At 35.8% G+C, this 19,438-nt stretch overlaps 1 protein-coding gene and 1 long non-coding RNA gene across 7 annotated transcripts in view; one reads left to right on the top strand and one right to left on the bottom strand.

The window, feature by feature from the left end:
• The window catches only part of PRKDC (protein kinase, DNA-activated, catalytic subunit), a 193,347-nt gene that overhangs the window by 127,436 nt on the left and 46,473 nt on the right, over positions 1-19,438 (top strand). For 5 of the 6 annotated variants that reach the window (XM_039850423.1, XM_039850421.1, XM_039850422.1 and 2 more), the window contains 10 exons: positions 1,302-1,491; positions 2,665-2,880; positions 5,011-5,123; positions 7,245-7,376; positions 10,339-10,518; positions 12,186-12,391; positions 14,863-15,001; positions 15,864-16,052; positions 16,749-16,973; positions 17,839-17,947. In XM_039850423.1, the coding sequence (XP_039706357.1) occupies positions 1,302-1,491; positions 2,665-2,880; positions 5,011-5,123; positions 7,245-7,376; positions 10,339-10,518; positions 12,186-12,391; positions 14,863-15,001; positions 15,864-16,052; positions 16,749-16,973; positions 17,839-17,947 (1,699 nt within the window). The remainder of the gene's footprint in view (positions 1-1,301; positions 1,492-2,664; positions 2,881-5,010; positions 5,124-7,244; positions 7,377-10,338; positions 10,519-12,185; positions 12,392-14,862; positions 15,002-15,863; positions 16,053-16,748; positions 16,974-17,838; positions 17,948-19,438) is intronic. The other variant, XM_039850425.1, reaches the window with a different exon arrangement.
• Positions 4,692-19,438, bottom strand: part of LOC120592715 (uncharacterized) — a 52,178-nt gene continuing 37,431 nt past the window's right edge. Inside the window, exons 2-3 of the long non-coding RNA XR_005650194.1 lie at positions 14,107-14,207; positions 4,692-4,884 (exon numbers count right to left, since the gene is read on the bottom strand). This is a non-coding gene — a long non-coding RNA (uncharacterized LOC120592715). The remainder of the gene's footprint in view (positions 4,885-14,106; positions 14,208-19,438) is intronic.

Genomic DNA, 19,438 nt, shown 5'->3' with positions numbered 1-19,438 from the left:
TATACATTCCATCCCCATGACTTATTTATTTTATAACTAGAGGTTTGTGCCTTTTGACCCCCCTGATCCATTTTGCCCACCTCCCAACCCCACCCCTCACAACCACTGATCTATCTCTGTATGTATGAGTTCGAAGCTTTTGTTTTTAGACTCCACATATAAATGAGATCATACAGTGTGTGTCTTTCTCCATCTGACTTATTTCTCTTAGTGTGATACATTCAAGGTCCATCCATGTTATCACAGATAGCAGGGTTTCCTTTTTTATGGCCAAATAATATTCCATTGTATACATGAACACAGTATCGGTGGACACTTAGGTTGCTTCCATGTCTTGACTATTGTAAGTAATGCTGCATTGAACATGGGGGTGCAGATACCTTTTCAACTTTTGTTTTTGTTTCCTTCAGAAAAATACTCAGAAGTGGGATTGTTGGGTAATAATATGGTAGTTCTATTTTTAATTTTTTGAGGAACTGCCACACTGTTTTCCATAGTGGTTTCACCAATTTGCATTCCCACTAACAGTGCACAAGGGTTCCCTTTTCTCCACAACCACCAACACTTGTTATTTGTCTTCCTGATGATAGCCATTCTAACAGTTGTGAGGTGATATCTTATTTTGGTTTTGATTTGCATTTCTGATGACTAGTGATGTTGGCTCTTTTATTTTACTTGGAATACTCATATCTTCCTTTCTGAAACATTCTCATTTGCTTATTCTCTTTTGCCCACACTCCCTTCACATGGCTCACACTTCTCATTCTTTCTACCTCCACTTAAATTTTCCTTTCTCCATATTGCCTGCTCCTCCTTCCACCACTCCTTTCATGCACTTGGTACATGCCCAGTTTGCACCTTCTGGCAGCCTTAACAGCTGTGATTTACACATTAATAAACGAGTTTCTTTATCCCTGCTTGAACTCCTGGGTAGCAAAACCTGACCCTATTCTCCTTGCTCTTGTATTCTTAATATCTTTCACAGTGCTGGGCACATGGTGAGTACTTAGGAAGGAGTTGCAGTTGTGTTACGGTGCTGTTATTGAATATGGCATTAAGCCTTTTAATGCAGAATGTTAAGGAGTAGAAAAATGATTTTTCTCCCTTAGTTCGAATTAGTTTTTCTAGTTGGAAAATAAAATTAAAACTTTTAAATTTGAAAAAGTTCTTCATCTGCTTTCCATAGAGAATATGAAATTACAGTACATACTTGTTGATAGTACCATTGGATTTTAAGTTAAAATATTGCCATGTTGCTAAAGAAGCAAACATTATTTCATTTGAAACTCTCTTACATGCAGGAGTATACTATTGATTCTGACTGGCGTTTGCGAAGTACTGTTCTCACTCCAATGTTTATTGAGACTCAGGCTTCCCAAAATACTCTCCAGACATGGACCCAGGAAGGATCCCTCTCAGATCGAAGAGCAATGGCTAGGCAGATACGGGCCACCCAACAGCAGTATGATTTCACACCTACACAAAACACAGGTAACTGTTAACCTGAATGCCTACCTGCTGTGCACCAAACCCTATCACCTGTGGAAACAGCCTCTACTGCAAGAACATTGACCATTTATAAGAGGAGTGAAACGATAATAGGAGAAAGTGAAAAGTGCCACAAAGGAGAAAAGGATTGAGGTCCCTAAAGTAGTCAGATTCTTAGAAACATGAAGTAGAAGGGTGGTTTTCAGGTCTGGGGAAGTGGGCAATGAGGAGTTCATGTTTAATGAGTATGAAGTTTCAGTTGTACGATGATGAAAAAGTTCCAGAGATGAATAGTGGTGATGGCCGCACAACTATGTGAGTATACTTGATGCCATGGAACTGTACACTTAAAAATGGTTAAAATAGTTTTTTTGATGTGTGTATTTTACCACAGTTTTAGAAAAAAAGGATTATTTCTGACTGGAAAAAAAAAAACAAAACAGGAAAAGTTTTAGTACGTGTATGTTCTGTTTTGGTTTTGCCCAGAAAAATCTGTTTAGTGCATCAAATTAAAAAACCCATACCCAGAAGTAAAGTAGAGCTAAACCGGACTTATTACTATGTGTATAGTTTATCAAAGTGTTCTTTCTCAAATGGTTCAACTATTTCCTTTGAACATCAAAGTATAAGTTGTGGAGTAAAATATTTAAATCATTTTATAGAAACACTTCACAGCAGTTTTTCTTTACATAAATTTTTTCACGTTCTATTGCTTCTAGAAGTAGGACTAATTTGAATAATTACAATGGAAATTTTATTACACTGATATTAGAAATTATGGATCTTAGTACTTCATAGTAGCTACAAAACACCATTCCTGTAATGATCACAGCAGCTTAAAATGGCAGGCGATGTGTTTTCTACTTTATAAATGAGAACACTGAGGCTCAGATGCCTAAGCTGCCTTGGATCACCCACTGATGACCCCATGGAGTCCACCCAGTGTCTTTCTGCTGTGATGTGACTATCTCCCTGGAGAGCTGCCCCCAGTTACTCTTCCAGGTGAGCATGTGGAGGTCCCAGGTGCCACCAGGATGATGTACCCCTTTCTCTCACACAGTGTGTTCTGGCAGGTGGTGCTGCCCCTGTGGGGCAGAGGTGGGTAGGGTGTGGGCTTGGCAGGGCTCTGCAGTGCTGAGCATGCTGTGACATAGCTGCGGTTATGCCTTTTTACAGATGGAAGGAGCTCCTTTAATTGGCTCACTGGGAGCAATATTGACCCACTGGTGGATTATATGCTTTCCTCATCATCTGATTCCTTATCTTCCTCCTTACTATTTGCCCACAAGAGGAGTGAAAAATCACAAAGAGCACTCCTGAAGTCAGTGGGACCTGATTTTGGGAAGAAAAGATTGAGCCTTCCAGGAGACAAGGTGGATAACAAAGCAAAAGGTAAAGTACAGTTGCCGAGATGTGTTTAAAATCACCTACGGTCTAAATCAGTGCAGAGGCTTAGATGAAGAAAGCACATTTCTGACTGTTCACATTTCTTTGTAACTTGTAATTAAGCCTATTAAAATTTAATTTAGTAAATGTTGTCTGGGCACCATGTTGAAATCATAGTTTTATGTATTCCAGAAAAGCTGTTGAATAAACTGAACTCAATCCATTTATTTAGTGATCTTCTAGAATAATAGGTGTGGGTAAGGCAACAGGTAGGTGATCGTGTGATGAAGCAGAATTAGTAAGCTAAGTCTTGAAGAGAGTGTTTAAATCCAGGTAGAGAATGGAGAGAGCCTCAGGAAAGACCTGATGGAGGAGATAGACTTTAAGACTAGCCACGAAGGGAGAGGATGAACAGGGTCAGAGATGGAGAAGTATGTAATATGTTGGGAGGTGCAACTGACTCAGATCAGCTCAGTGCACACTGACAGAGTCAGCTCTAGCAGTGCCTTGTAGCAGTCCAGTTAAGTGGATGCTTCAGGACACACTGAGAACAAAGGTAAAGAATGCTGAGGAAACAGACTTGAGGGTGTGGGGGTGTGGCTTAAGGAGTGAAACACAACTTTAGGTAATGAATCAAGCAGAGACAGCACAGGGTCTCTAAATGACCTCTTGGGGATGGAGTGCCTAGCGGGTACTGAGAGGTGTAGGTCAAAGGCAGCCACACCTTGACCTGTGATCAAGGCTGGAAGAAGGTGGAGTGGGCTGAGTGGAAAGTACTGACAAGACCCAACTCTGAGAGGGTTGGGGTAGAGACCAGTTTAGAAGTTTGCCGCTTATGAGAATTGCAGCTCTGGGAGTGAGTGAAAGCCCAGGGGGAGAAAATGTGAAGAGATGAAAGATCCCAAGGTAAAAACCCTGTGTAAATGCCAGTGTATGACTTTAGATAGAAGTAAAATTAGAAGCAAGGTCATATATGTTCCTTTTTATTTAATTGTAGGAACTAAAACACACACACACAGAAAAAATACTTTCAATTTTCTCTTTTTTGGAATCCTGTTGCTTGGATATCAATTCTTCCACATTATTCATCTAATTTTCTTTTTTTTTTTTTCCTTTTTGCTCTACATTCTGAAAATCTCTTCAACCTTATCTTCTAACCCTTGCTTTTATGTCACAATATATTTTGTTTCCATGAGATTTTTTTGTTCTCTGAACATCTTTTCAGTCCTTGATCTACAGTTGCAATATTTATTCTTAACTTTCCAGTAAATGATAATTTTTTGAATTTTCTTCCCTGTATGGTCAGATTTTAACAGTTGCTCTTTCTCTATTATTTATTTTGGTTTCTGTCTTTCATATTTGAAGCTGTCCTCAAAATACCTGGTGATATTTGGCTTTTTTGCATGTGTTCCCAGGTAGGGCACTAAAAAGGCATTTGAAATAGCAACAAATCAAGAGCGTGTACTGATTGGGCCGTCACTGTGCAGAGGTCAGGCTGGACCAAGACGCTGAAGCCCGTGATATGTCGATGTCTGTGTCTGTTCTTTTGTGCTGGTTGATCATCCAATGGCAGAATCTCCACAGCCTCTCACCTACAGGCTAAAGGCCTGGGTGCCAGCACTCTAGGAGCCTGCGGGAAGGAGGCGGCTCCAGATTCCATATGTCCTCAGGGTTACTGTAGTTCCTCTGCCTCCAGTCATGCCAGCCTTTTCTACTCACAGGCCCTGTATCCACTCCCCAGGCTCTGCACCCACAGGATGGAGGAGCAGTGCCTTCAAACCACATCTCTTGCTTCAGACTTACTTTTTCTCTGGAGGTGCCTAGAGCTGCCAGGCCCTGAGTCTTTCAAGTCTTCTCCACTGTCGTTGTTCTGGCCTCCTTCTCTCCACCAGAGCACTGGGATTGGACTGAGTTATTTACAACTTTCGTTCTCTAGATTCTAAAACTGGTTAATCATTTCCTCTGCTGTTCTCTGTTCTTCATAGGCTTGTGTTGTTTAAAAAAGAAAAGCTAAATAAAAGTAAAAAAATGGAGATAAGCAAACAGTCTCACTTCTTAGGAGATTCTAGAAGGAGGCAAAGTCAACTTCAAATGTCACTTTGGCTAACTATAACAAACTTGCTTTATATTCTTCAGATACAGATAATCGGGCAGAAATATTAAGATTACGCAGACGATTTTTAAAGGACCGAGAAAAGCTCAGTTTGTTTTATGCCAGAAAAGGTGTTGTTGAACAAAAACGAGAGAAGGTTTGTATCTTTTTCAAGAAAATGATTGGTTAGAAATATCTATTTATATTTCTCCTCCCCCTCCTCCCCTCCCCCTCCCCTCTCCTCCCCTCCCTCCCTTTTCTCTCTCTCTCTCTCTCTTCTCTGTCTCTGTCTCTGTCTCTGTCTCAGTCTCAATAAGCGTTGGTTCCAGTATTGGTCCAAACCAAATCACAGAAGCTGTATTACATGAGTTAAAGTTATTTATGAACCAAAGTCTCCTCTGACTTCTGTGGATATGAAGGGCATTCATGACTCACTGATTAGGTCATAGGATCTTGGAATGAGACATGTAGGTCATCCCCTGCATCTGTGGTATGTTCTGGCTCACAGGTACTCGGCAGGTCTCTACCTCTGCCCCTTCTTTCAGCCTCTCACCACAGCTTGGTTTTGTTCTCTCTGAACAGGCTGGCTCTCTCTGTGTGGTGGAACCATAACCACCAGTTATTCCTGAATTTTACATTTTACAACTTTAGCTGCTAGGAAGAGATTGTCTACATCAAGGCCAGAGCCTTGACCCACTTCAGGTCAGGGGCCACTGCAAGACCAATAAGCTATGGTTGGAGGGCTGAAGCCACGTTATAACCAGCCATTCTCCTAGAGATGCCTGGGTGCGGAGGGACTGGTCGTCCCAGAGAAAGGAGTGGGCAGGGACTAGGCAGACAGTCTATGGCTATCTGCTGAAAGCAGTGATTTGAGACTGTGGCAGGAATTAATAGTTTAAGTTTTCTTAAAATGTGGAAATAATAAAATAATTTGTTTAGCCATAGTTTTGATCTTACTTATAAATCAGTAATTATGACAAAATTTTCAAGCAAGGAAGACTAGATTGTGAGTTACAAAAAAAAACTATCTTTTTTCTAAATCAGTTTAAATCCTTAGCCACTTAATTAACTTCCAAATCTGAATATGAAGTGGTTGAATGGTTTCACTGTATCTTCTGTGGACAGAAAATGTACTTTTCAGCTTTCTCTTGTCTCTGTAACTACAACTGTTCTTTTGAGGACTGAGGTTTAAAATCAGTGTCCCAAGGTTATTTCATGCTCCTTCTCACTGGACCCACCATGCCTGGAGGGCCTTCAGTTTTGCCCATTCACAGAACTAGCTGTGGGCTCATAATTAAACCCGAAACCTAAATAGGCATGCCTAAAGGAAATAACAGTAACTAGGCAGCAGAAGGAAGAGATAAAACCAGAATTGTTGGGTAGAAATTGCAGGAAGATATTTGGCCTGATACAAAGTTCTTTTTAATAATTAAGAAATGTAGCATTCCCTCTGACACAGGTGTTGTAATCTGAAGTGGCTGACCACTCATTAAGAATGGCATGGAAATAGGCATTGGAAGGCTATGAACTTGCCATTTATTTGTTAGGCATTGTGCTCAGTGGCACTACTCAGTGCTAGTGTTGTAGAAATGTATAATAGGAGCACTTATGGGGCTACAGTCCAGTGTGTACAACAGACAAAAAAGATTAGTTAAGGTTGTAAAAAGTTTAGTGTAGAAAACTAACCAGGTGATGAGCATGTCTGGGGAGACCTGTTAAAAGAGATAGTGAGGCAAGCCTTTTTGAAGAGATAATATCTGAGATGGGAACCAAATGATGAGTGAAAAGCTGTAGAAAGATTCTAGGCAAAAAGTTGAGCAGGTACCCACCGCCCTGCATGAGGGAGAGTTAGGGAGATGATTATGAAGCATACGGAAGGCCCAGACTGGCCTGGGCAGATGAGCAGGGCCTAGAGGACCTGAGTGTTGAAGGAGTTGTGGTGATCACACTGGGCCTTATAGCCAGAGTTTATTCTAAGGGTCATTAAAAGGAAATACAACTCTGTGATTTATGGCTTTAAAAAGTTTTCAATTGAGTTCTGATTTTACATATATTCAGATTACTTTGTAATAAATATTTAAATAATATTTTCATTGTTCGTCTTCCATACCGATCTGCCATAGACTGGTAAAGCATAGTGTCTAAACATTTTGGGTAAAAATTGTCATCAATTCACTTTTATGTTAAAAGATGGATACTGACAGTTTTATAGCTCATGTACTACTGATTTTCTTAAATAAAAATTCAGATCTTCATTTTTTGATTCTAATGGTTATAGGAGATCAAGAGTAAGTTAAAAATGAAGCATGATGCCCAGGTCATTTTGTACAGAAGTTACCGTCAAGGAGACCTTCCCGACATTCAGATTAAATACAGCAGCCTGATCATGCCCTTGCAAGCTGTGGCCCAGGTTGGTCCTTGAACACTGCATTTCCTATTGACACAGATTAAAATTATTTTAACAGTTCCTCAGGTCTACTGTGTACAAGGAAAAATGATTAAGGCTACGCTATGTCATAAATGAGGTGTTGATTTGTCCTCAACACTGGACTCGCTTAATAGGCCTTGTTGCAAATCTGGGCTCTGCCATTTCCTGGCTCCAAAGCTTCTCACATGGGAGATTCTGATTAGAGTCATCTAGAAGATAGCCCTGTAATTGGGGTCCTTGTCAAGACATTTAATGCTCTGAGCCACAGCATTTTTGTCTATAAAACCTAAGAGTGAAATCTGTTTTTCTTATCAATAATGTTAGAATGAAAGAATGTATTAAAAATCATTGTAAATTTTAAGGTGCTTAGCCACTTAAATCATTGCTTATATAAAATCATTTAGGGGAGCCTGGAATCAGGAGAGTATCAGTTTATCAGTGGGATCAGTATTCTTCCTTCTCTGTTAATTCTCTTAATAGCAGAGGACTGAAAATATTTTTCTAAGTCATTAGGATGTAAAATTATCGAAAGTGAATGAAGTTTTCTAACTGAATTCTTTGACAAAATCAGGATACTTTCCCCCAAAAGCCTGATTAAGATTCCTTTGACTTTTATTGAAATCATTTTTTAAATTGAAGAGTATTATAATGTATAATCTATATAGCATTATGCTAAGTACTGCAATATAATGCTTGATATTTTATTGTGCTTAAGTTTCTAGTACTAACATTGATTATATTAGGTTATATCTACATAGCCCTTTACTGTTTTAAGTTTTTTTAAAAAATCTAAATAATTACAGATTACAGGAATTTGCAAAACTAGTACATAGTCCCACGTTCCCTTCATCTAGCTTCCCTCAATAATGATATATATTATATAATTGTAGTACGTTATTAAGACTTATAAATTGACATTAGTACAATAGCATTAACTAGACTGCAGACCTTGTTCATTTTCGTCATTTTCCCTTGCATTCATTTGTGTGTATGAGATTCTGTGCATTTTACCCCATGCATAGTTTCATGTAACTACCATCATAGTACAGCCCTGAGTCATTATGGAGTGCTTTCACATATCTCTCATTAGATTTTCCCAGTAATTTTGTGACATTGAGGCAGTTACTAGACACATTTACAGATGAAGAGTTGAAGTTTAGCAAAGAATAGATAATATGCGAAAGCTGTATGCTTCAGTGGTTGTGGAGCAAGGAAAATACCCTCTGTGTTTTGATACCTGGTCCAGTGCTGCTTCTACATTTCCACTTTTTCCCAGTTTTTCTAGTCCTTTGCATACATGTGTTAACACTACTGCTTCAAAAATGATTTGACATCTGCTGTCCTAGGCAAGATTTATTGCTGTCCGCACTGGAGAGAGATGTGGTATGTAATGATAGTAGTAAGTTAGCAAGCCTCAGACTATTGAGAGACCTCCAAGTCTGTTCATCTCATTTATGCTTGGAAAAAATAAAGATGGTAAATATTGTTTTGAAAAAAACATGGCTACATTTTTTCTATTCTTTAAGGAGAAATGTGTTCATTCTTATTTCTGTTAATTTTTCAAATCCCAATACTTTATTTATTCAACAAATGTTAGTATATTGAGTAACTCCTCCTGTATGCCAGGGGCTGTTCTAAGCACTGGGATGCAGTGCTGGATAACAGGTGAAACCTCTCCTGCTGCCTGGGACCGCCATTCTTCATCGTGAGCCTCACATATGGGAAAAATTAAAGAGGCACTTGTAAGCTAGCCATTACAGGGCATGTCCAACAGCAGCATCCTATTGCTCTGAAGGCATTATTTATCTTAATTACTGCTGCAGTTATTGTAACAGAATGAGCATTTGGGTCTCCCTAAAATATAAAGGAATTTGTACATAAGTCATAAGAATCAATGGGTTGTAGACTGTCTGCCACATGTTAGGTGAAAAAAGCGGATTACCGAACAATAGACATCATATAAAAGAGTGTGCATGTCAGTAAGAGACCAATCATGACAATGACTGTCTTTATGTAATATAATTATGGGTGATATATATTTTCCCTTATCCATTTTTTAAAAAATTTTATATAGTGACTATTATAACTTTTTATAAGACAAATCCATTGCTTAAATTAATAAATGAAGAATATGTCAAATTGTACTTTTTATTCAGTCATAGCTTTTATGAAATGAAATGTTTTAAATTTTATTTATTGCACTCATGCCTTTATAAAAAAATATATATAGACACTACATGCCAGAAATTGTTCTTAGTACTAGTGTTATAGACACAAGTAAAGGGTAGTGTTTTTGTGGACATGGAGTGTGAGAGTTAAAGCCATAAAAGATCAAGTAGTGCGCTGTTATAGATGAATAGCCCAAACTTGGGAGATACAAAAATGGCTACTGATGGTTTAAACAGTTTAAATCATCATAATGTTGAGACTTTGAAAAATTAAAATTGGCATTTTATTGAAGCTCATCAGTTATCTTAAACTTTACAATGATGCTGATGTGAGGATAATACCTAAAAATCTAATTTAATCTTCAAGATTTTATCAGTTACTGCACTGAACATTTAACATGCATTTTTTGGCTGATCTTTACTATAGCGCTATGAGATGTGATCTGTTATCCCCATTTTAAAGATGAAGAATCTGAAGACCCAGACTCACTCAGGAGTTAAGATAATGTGGTTATGTATGTGATTAAGCCAACTTTAAATTCGTATCTCTGGGTTCAAAATCCATGATATCATGCCTTTTTTAAGGCATATGTCAAATAGATATATTTGGTTAAATACCAAATGCTCCCCTTGTCAATCAATGCCTGTTAAAACTTTCCAAATAGAATTGAGATGTGTTTATAGCAGTTTGTATTTTCAAGTAAAGCTCTGATAGTTGGTAAGTTAAAGCATTTTTATTTCAGATCCTAATTGTCTTTGTTTTGAATATTTTACAGAGAGACTCAATAATTGCAAAGCAGCTTTTTGGCAGCCTGTTTTCTGGAATTATAAAAGAGATGGATAAATATAAGACCATGTCTGAAAAAAATAGCATTACTCAAAAGTTGCTCCAAGACTTCAATCTTTTTCTTAATACCACGTTCTCTTTCTTTCCACCTTTTGTCTCTTGTATTCAGGTAAAAGTCTATACACACTTTATAATATATGCGTTGTCTACTTTGCCTTCACATAATTATGTCACAATAACTTCATTTGTTTCACAAGCTCAAACACACGGTGTTTGTAACAGTAGATGTACTCTGTTTGTTTTGGTTTCCTCTTCCCAGATGAGTAGATATAATTTATTTATATTGGGGAAAAAAAAAAAAACTTGTATGTGACAGAATAAATAAGCCAATCTCTTCAATGTTTTGTTTAAACCCTGCATCTTGTTTAGTTGTTTTTCCTTTTGGTATTTCACTAAATCCGTTCTTGTCTCCTGACTGCCTTCAAGAGATGTTGATTGTACACATGCCTGATTTTGTTCTAAGTGGTGGAGACATGGCAATGAAGAAGCACAAATCTCTGCCCTCCAAGAACACTCTAGATAATAAACAGACAAATATGGATGATACCATAAGGTATAGTAGTAGGTGTCGTAGAACTTGAGTAATATAGAAGTCCTAAAGTAGTGTAGGGTAATAATGAAGCAGGTAAGTAAGATAGCCTTTTGGTCAGGGTGGAGAGTGTGAACCATTGTAGATACTACTTAGATGGAGTGTCAGAGAAGGCCTTTCTAAGGCAATACAGTTTGACCAGAGAACTTACTGTAGGCATACTTTCAGTTACTGCTAAACCATACTTATTGGAAGACTACTTTTCATGTAAGAAATGTTTTTTTGCCATGCAAAACATGGATCATTACTAAGTCCCTAATAGAAAATCTTTTTGGTTCATTTTTATAACTAGTACCCTCCCTAGAGCAATTTAAAAATTATATTTTTAATATTATTTATTAGTAGCTTTGGTTTGCAAACTAATTGGGTAATAATTCCCTGAGATGAAGTACTTGGTTTTTCTGTTTTGTTCTTTTTGATGTAGCATGAAACTGTTAATAGTTTTTTTAAAATACATTAGTTCTATTTTCATTGGTTTATAATTTACAAGTAAAATTCCTTCATTGTTTTTCTCCTGGCCACACTAAATATAAGATTCGTGTTATTGTATTGAATTGGCCGGTATTTCAAAGTAAGTTTCTCTTAACATCGATTTACATTGTATCTTTATATAACAAGCAAATGCTTGTTATGACTTCCTGTTTGTGGTTTATATCTGGAACTATTGATTTGTTTTCTCTCTCTGTGGAACCATAGTACATTTGGCATAGTATTCATGTGCGTTCTTTTCTAGCAAGGATGACCATCTCTTTGAGATTCCACTGCCTCACCAGAACTTCCCACAATGAATTTCTTGTCTGTGACATATCCTGTATTTTAGTGATTGGCTATGAAATCTTTGTGTTTCAGCTGCTTTTCTCATCCATTCAATTTAAGTAGTCCTGGAATCTGCAGTTGTTGTTTGGATATATGGAATATATGTAAAAATCTTCATATTTTCTAGTGGGTTTTTTGTTTTGTTTTGAATTAATCCCTGGATTGGAAGTGTAAAAATAAAAGGTAATTTTCTCCCTTGAGGAAATCGAATGTTGAGGAAAATTTAATAGAATTACACAGAGAAATTTTTGGTTCTATCACTACTTATGTCAAAACTTTCTTTTATGTTTAGTAAAATGAACTATTCACATATGAAGATAATGGCCAAAATACCACAGGCTAAATAGCTACATGTGTTTGTGGTTTCACAGGAAATCAGTAGCCAACACACAGACTTGCTGAGCCTCGATCCAGCTTCTGTTAGTGCCGGCTGCCTGGCCAGTCTACAGCAGCCTGTGGGCATCCACCTTCTAGAGGAGGCCCTGCTCCAAATGGTTCCTCAGGAGCCACTTGCCAAGCGAGCTAAGGGGAGATCCCGCCTCTCTCCTGATGTCTGCAGATGGATGGAACTTGCTAAGTAAGCTCTGAGATCCAGACACTGTTGGAAGAATAGTGACTTTTACCAAAGTAATACAGAAAATTTTTGGCTTCGTTTTGGCAGAAAACTGAATAAAGTTGATAATAACACTTCTACAAAGTTTTTTGAAAATTTTTTCAGCTTGAGTACCATTCCATGAGTTAAGAATAGTTGCCATGACAAGGAATGTCTTTCCCAAAGAAAGATTTTTATTATACCTGTTAATTTCTTTCAGTATACAATCTTTTTGGACTCACTGAATGTAATCCACTAAGTTTAGTTTCCTGCGAAGTGTGGCTGTAACTTGCAGTTCCTACCTAGTATTTTCTGGTTTTGCTGGTTTGCTAAACTAAATAGAGGATGATTTATTATTTTCATCAGGACTCAAACTTTTAGGAACAATTTAGTCCAATTACTTTGTTTATTTAGAAAAAAGAAATTCCGTCTAGTAGTTATGCCATTTTGCACTGTGTCTGATCCTTCCCATACCTGTGGTTTTATCATAAGAAAGCCAGTGCCAGATTCTGAGAAGCCTGCTAGATTGGGTTGAAATTTAATTAGAACTTCTGTTTTATCATACGGATTTTTAGATTTTCAGGTTCTAGGGAAAAAGAGAATAAAAGTAAAGGTGGGGAATCTGTGCACTTTTCACTGTTTTATAGTCAACCCTGTCTTTCTTAATTGAGCACAATGAGTAAATCATTGTGTCAGGTGCTGAGAAGAATTAAAATATGAATTAGACAGTTCTCTCCATGTACTTACAGATGTGACTATATGAAGTAGGAGATGGTGAGTTCTCTGAGAGGCCAGATAAATCCTAGGTCAGTCAGTTCAGAGAGTGCATCTTGACTTTTTATCTTATTCTTTCAGATGTATGTGAACAACAGTAAATAACAATTTGTCTATTTAGTATTTTCAGGGAGTGAGAATTCATATAGTGTATATTTAATGGGTAATGAAGCACACACTTTTAAACATTTTTTTTCTAATTTTAATACTTATACTATTTATATACTATTTTTGCTTGCTTTTCAGTTTTTGAGAACCTAATTTAGCCTTTTCTTGATATGTCACCATCATTGTTTTGCCTGTGTTATAGTATAAATAATTCAGGGACGTTGGGGCCAGTGTAGGGTGAACATGAGGCTGATCTCTTTCTGAGTTCCTGAAAAATGTTTGTAGCTCTTATCTATCCTTTGGCTCTTGGGCTGTGAACTGTTTGTTATCCTACAACCCACCTCCACACCTCTGCCTCTTATTTTGTTACCTTTAACCCTTTAGAGAGCCATATGTGTTAGATTTTTATCTAAATTTGGACCAGTATGCTCTGAAGTAGAGCTCATGGGGTTCTTTTATTTTATTTTTTACAGCTTTATTGAAATATAATAGACAATTAGTTGGTCATATTTACATTGTACAATTCAATGAGGTTTTTCAATTATAGTTGGCATACAAAAATATATTAGTTTCATTTGTACAGCTTAGTGACTAGAGATCTGTATAACTCACAGTGATCATCCCCACTGAATCTAGTACCCCTCTTCCCCCTTACATATTTATTACAATATTGTTGACTATATTCCTCATGTTGCACTTTATATCTCTATGACTGTTTTGTAACCATCCATTTGTACTTCTTCATCCTTTTATCCTTTTTAACCATCTCCCCACACCCCCATTGGGCTCTTTTGATATAAATACATGAGATTTCATACCTGGGAAGAGACCAAACTGCAGAAAAACCAAGGAGAAAGCAATCCTCAGCTGGCTGGTCAGGTGACTGCAGTTTCAGGAAGAGATGACATTTGCATTGAGACTTAAAAGATGGAAAAAAATTTCCAGGAGTTAGGGATCAAACTTATTAAACACTTTAGATATCCTAAAGGAGAAGCTTGATTGCTGAGGTCAAACAAATTTATATTAATGTGAAAAGATGCATGAATGCTCTAGCAAATATTAAGGCTGTAAAAAAATTACTTGTCCATAGAATTGAGATTTGTCCATAAAACATGGATTAAAATGTGGCATCAATAAGACCTGGATTAATTTTCACTCACTTCCAGGTTCTTGACTGCCTTCCAAATTTTAGAGCTATAACAGGGATTCTAAATAGGTCTCCTGCAGATATGTGCAATGTTGCTGTAATGGTACCATTAACATAGAAGAAGCTTCTTTAATGACACAATTTATACATTGGGAATCTAAGATATTTTCAAATTTCACTGTAAATGTATCTTAGACTAATTTCTGCCTTCTGTATGACTAAAGTAGTAAAACCTAATGGTAAAAACAGACAAACACCTAATAGTGATTTCAAAATTTGTAAGATTTTGTATTTTTATAAAACGAAAATAACATATCTTTAGTTAATATGTGTGACATCTTGATGTAATATTTTGTTTTAATAAATACTTTTAAATATTGGAGCTTTCATTAATTTGGACTTTTCCCCCCTTTGGTTTGTTCTATAGACTGTATAGATCAATTGGAGAATATGATGTCCTCCGTGGCATTTTTAGCAGTGAGATAGGAACAAAACAAGTCACTCAGAATGCATTATTAGAAGAAGCCAGAAGTGATTATTCTGAAGCCGCCAAGCAGTATAATGAGGTAAAACTGATCTCTAGCAAATGTCAGTTGCTTAAACACTTTTGTTCTTTGGATGAAAAAACTATTTGCTTTAAAATTTAGAGTTTCATAATATTTCAGCTTTATTCCTTTTATTTTACACAAGTGGCAGAGAATAGTTTCACAATAACTAAAATTTGAAATAATTATTGTTGTATCTCTTACTCTTTTTAAGAAAACCTCAATGGATAAAAGAGAAAGCATTTTGTAAATTACCAAGTACTATAAAATAAGATATTTCAGTATCTGCTAATGTTATATGATTTCTATTTGAGTAGATTGTTTTCCTTCAGCAAGTAAAAAATATATAAAGAGATAAGAATTGGTTTTGAGAAGATGACTATAAATTCATATTTTTATATTTTGTGTTTTGAATTGCCAGTGTCTATCCAAGTGTAGATGTCTAGGAAGTAGTTGAAATTCAGAATCTGTGACCTGTGAGACTCCTGAATGCATAATTCAGGTTGTAAAATTCTCTGCAAGTTTCCGTAAATGTCTTGTTTTCCAATTTTGATCTAACGTTTTTAAGTATTAAATAACCCACAGTAAATCAAATTATGAGTCATTTAAAGTCTTCATTTTTTTAATTGACTTCATTGGTAAGTTTCTCAGAGAAGTAGTTTCCTTTCGGTTGGAATTTTTATTTTTATTTGTTACTATAATGTTCCTTTTGGTTTTTTTCCTTCCCTTTGGTGTTACTCTATTTTCCTTTTTCTCTCCCCTTATCATAAGCTGAAAATGATTGTCATTATTATGAATGTTATGCTACATACCTTATTTCAAATATATTTAATTTGTATTCTTTCCACTTTATAAAATAATCTTAGGAACTTTTCTTTGCCAGGCTCTCAATAAACAAGAGTGGGTAGATGGCGAGCCTATAGAAGCTGAGAAGGATTTTTGGGAACTTGCATCTCTTGACTGTTATAATCAACTTGCTGAGTGGAAATCACTAGCATACTGTTCCATAGTCAGTGTTGACAGTAAAAATCCTCCCGATCTAAATAAAATGTGGAGTGAACCATTTTATCAGGTGGGTAGAATTATTTTTATGAGGTCACTGAAATAAATATTTTAGATGGTCAGGTGTTTTCTAATTAATGAAATTACTTAAAACTTAAAAAAAAAATGTAGTTATTTATATTACCTGACTTCCCCCACAAACTTCGTATTGTTAAATCTCTTACCACGTTTAACTAACCCTTTCAAAATAAATGGCTTGTATTTAAAAATAAATATTAATATCCCTTCTATGGTGACATGAAAGAAGATTTTCTGTTGTTTCTGCACTGTATCGAAGGTTACATGTGGGCCCACCCCAATTCCTGGAGCAAGATGGCTCCCCACTCACAAGGTTGCCCAAACTCCTGAACAAGGCTGCTCTTCTGATCCCTCCCACACTGGTACTATATTGGCTCTGCTTAAAGATTCCTCACTTTGAAAAAAAAAAGTAAAATAAAGATTCCTTACTTTGAATATAACTTTCAGGTAAAAGTACATAGTTCCAATTTTCTATAGAACATGTTCCTATATATTTTGTGGTTACAAAATGAACAATTTTAGATGAACATGTTTCAAAAATTCTAGTTTTATGTTCGAAGTATCAAACATTCACTTTGGCTCTAAATTTTAGCCTCTAAAATTATACCAAAGAATATTATAGTAATAAAATAATTAGGCATACAAAATTGGTTTTCTGAAGTTACAGGTAGATTCTTATGTTCCTTAGGAAACCTATCTACCTTACATGATCCGCAGCAAGCTGAAGTTACTGCTTCAAGGAGAGAATGACCAGTCCCTACTGACATTTATTGATGAAGCTGTGAACAAGGAGCTCCAGAAGGCTATTATAGAGCTTCATTATAGTCAGGAATTGAGTCTTCTTTACATATTACAAAATGATGTTGACAGAGCCAAATATTATATTGAAAATAGCATTCAGAATTTTATACAGGTAATACAGATATACCAATCTAAAATGTACCATTTCTGTAATATTTTTAAAGTCAGTAAACTCATGAATAAAAAAAATCAAAAAATTTTCATTTACTATGTGATACCATCCATTTCCTTCTTTTTATTCCAGTTTCTTCTGATATTTTTCTTCACTTTTTTGTCTTAATGTCTTTTTTAATCCTTTTTTTCCTTTTACAAAAGTTCCATTTTTTGTTTTTCCTTAGATTTTTATTTTTCTCACACTGTTAAAAAACACCTGAGAGTAGACTTTTCTATTTGGAGTAGCTGAATAGAAGTTTGTTTGCTTTGTGGAGAAGAATATAAATCTTCCCTGATCATTTTCTGCTATTATGCTGTCTTTCCATTTATCTTTTCTGAGAATCTTCCTCTGATGATTGTTTGTTTATTTTTAAAGTCAGTGTCTTGTATAGTGTATATTAACAACATTTATCATTGGCATATATTGATCATAGAAGCAAACTCATTTACTGTCTCATTTTTAAACTTTTTTGAAGTTGATTAGTGCACTCAAGATAAAATTTATTGAAGAAGAAAGAATTGGTTTCTATACTTAGCAATTTACATTATAAGGTGTGATTTTTAAACATTGTTGGCAAATAAAGGCAATGATAGCCTATTTGTATTGATTTTGATAAATCAAAATGAGATTGAAAACCTCAATTATTAAAAAAAATTAAATCATTTGTTAATTTCATCTATGACCTAATTGTTAACCACTCTGAGACACGTTGTGTAATTAATGTATTTTTATGGTAGTTGCTGTATTTCACATTTTAGAGAACTACATTAAAATTTAAAGTAGTAAATTGATTTATAATCAATACTAAATGCCTTTTTTCTAGAACTATTCTAGTATTGATGTGCTTTTACACAGAAGTAGACTCACCAAATTACAGTCTGTACAAACCTTAATAGAAATTCAGGAGTTCATCAGCTTTATAAGCAAAGAAGGTAATTTTTTTCTTTTATAATTTTGAAAGAGTTTTAGCATCTATTTTTTTGCTTAGTGAAAGTATATCTTTCTTAATGTATGGGTTAGAAACTGCCTTATCTTGAGTTAATTCTATAAATATATATATTTTGAGATGATTGAAATGTTTAAAATGGTCGCACTATTTTAGGCACTGGGAGTGCAAAGCCAAATAATATTGCCCACCTTGAAGAAGCTTTCAGAATAGTGGGGTAATTCCTACGTGATGTGATACCTGCTGAGGCATAGTCGTGCATAGGACCCCAAGTGAAACACAGATGACAGAACTTGCCCTAGATTGAGGGGTGCAGGAGGCTCCTGGAGGAGAGGCCTAAATCAAGTGTGGATGAGGGACAGGCGCTTACATAGTGCCTGCCTGACCGAAAGCCTGTAGTGTCCCCTGAGATGTCGGAAGTTCTGTGACTGGCTGCCAGGTGTCCTGGCCTGAGGGGAAGTAAGGGGTGCTCATACTACGAAGGTCTTTTTGCAGCCAACAAGTGGATTTTATCCTGGTGCCTATAGAAAGCCACCCAGAGTCAAAGAGGAAGAGTACATCTTTGCAACAGTAACAAATCTTAGTTGTAAATCTGAATTTTAATTCTTGCCCTAAATAATTAAAAATGATATGAAAGACACTTTTCACAGTACTAATAAAGATTGGTGTTTATATCTAATTGTTCTTTTTAAATTTGGAGAATTATTTTTCAAGTACATATTATTAATTACTTATCATGCATTAAGTGCTTTTTACTTTCCAAGAACTACGTTAATCTCTTCTATATTACCTAGTTTTTGTAACAGCCTTATGAGACGTAGATTCTTTCTCCTCATTTTATAGAGGCTTAGAGATTAAATAATTGTCCCACACTATTAAATGAAAGATTCAGATTTTGAACCCAGAGCTGCCTAATTTAAACTTGTTTTCTTAACCACTGCTTTCCACCAACAGAGAAATCTACAACACTAAATATTAGCAATGTGAAATTTAAATTTCATGAGGATTATGAATTTCTTTTCCAAAACCCTTGAGGCTAGATAGTTTCAGATATCATCATCATCATCATCTATCTGTATATAATCTTGTGCAAACACCAGGGCCTGAGGCAGTATTTCCTAATTAAATACAATGATGCATCTCTAGCTTAAGTGGTTAATATTCATATGAATGACATAAACAGACTATTAGTAGCCTAATGCCAATTCAGATCAGATTTTGCCAAGAAAATTGACTGCAACCCCTTTTCAGTTTTTAGTGCCTTTTTTTTTTAATTTTGGAATCGTGGATGAAGTAGACCTTTACTAAATGTAAAAATTCTTTATTTCCCTATCTTTATTTTATATCTTTAAGAAATTGAGTTTTAATCAGGATACATTAGATTTAATATGGTAACTCGGTGCAACAGACACAATTTTTTAATTTAAACACGAAATTTGAATTAAGTTTCTATTTACTAATGTCAGCACTACTTCGT

This window comes from Pteropus medius, unplaced genomic scaffold (genome assembly GCF_902729225.1).
Source record: "Pteropus medius unplaced genomic scaffold, Ma_sr-lr_union100, whole genome shotgun sequence".
Classification (NCBI taxonomy): domain Eukaryota; kingdom Metazoa; phylum Chordata; class Mammalia; order Chiroptera; family Pteropodidae; genus Pteropus; species Pteropus medius.
The sequence above is the reverse complement of the archived record's forward strand: the minus strand, read 5'-3'. Positions and strand labels throughout refer to the sequence as shown.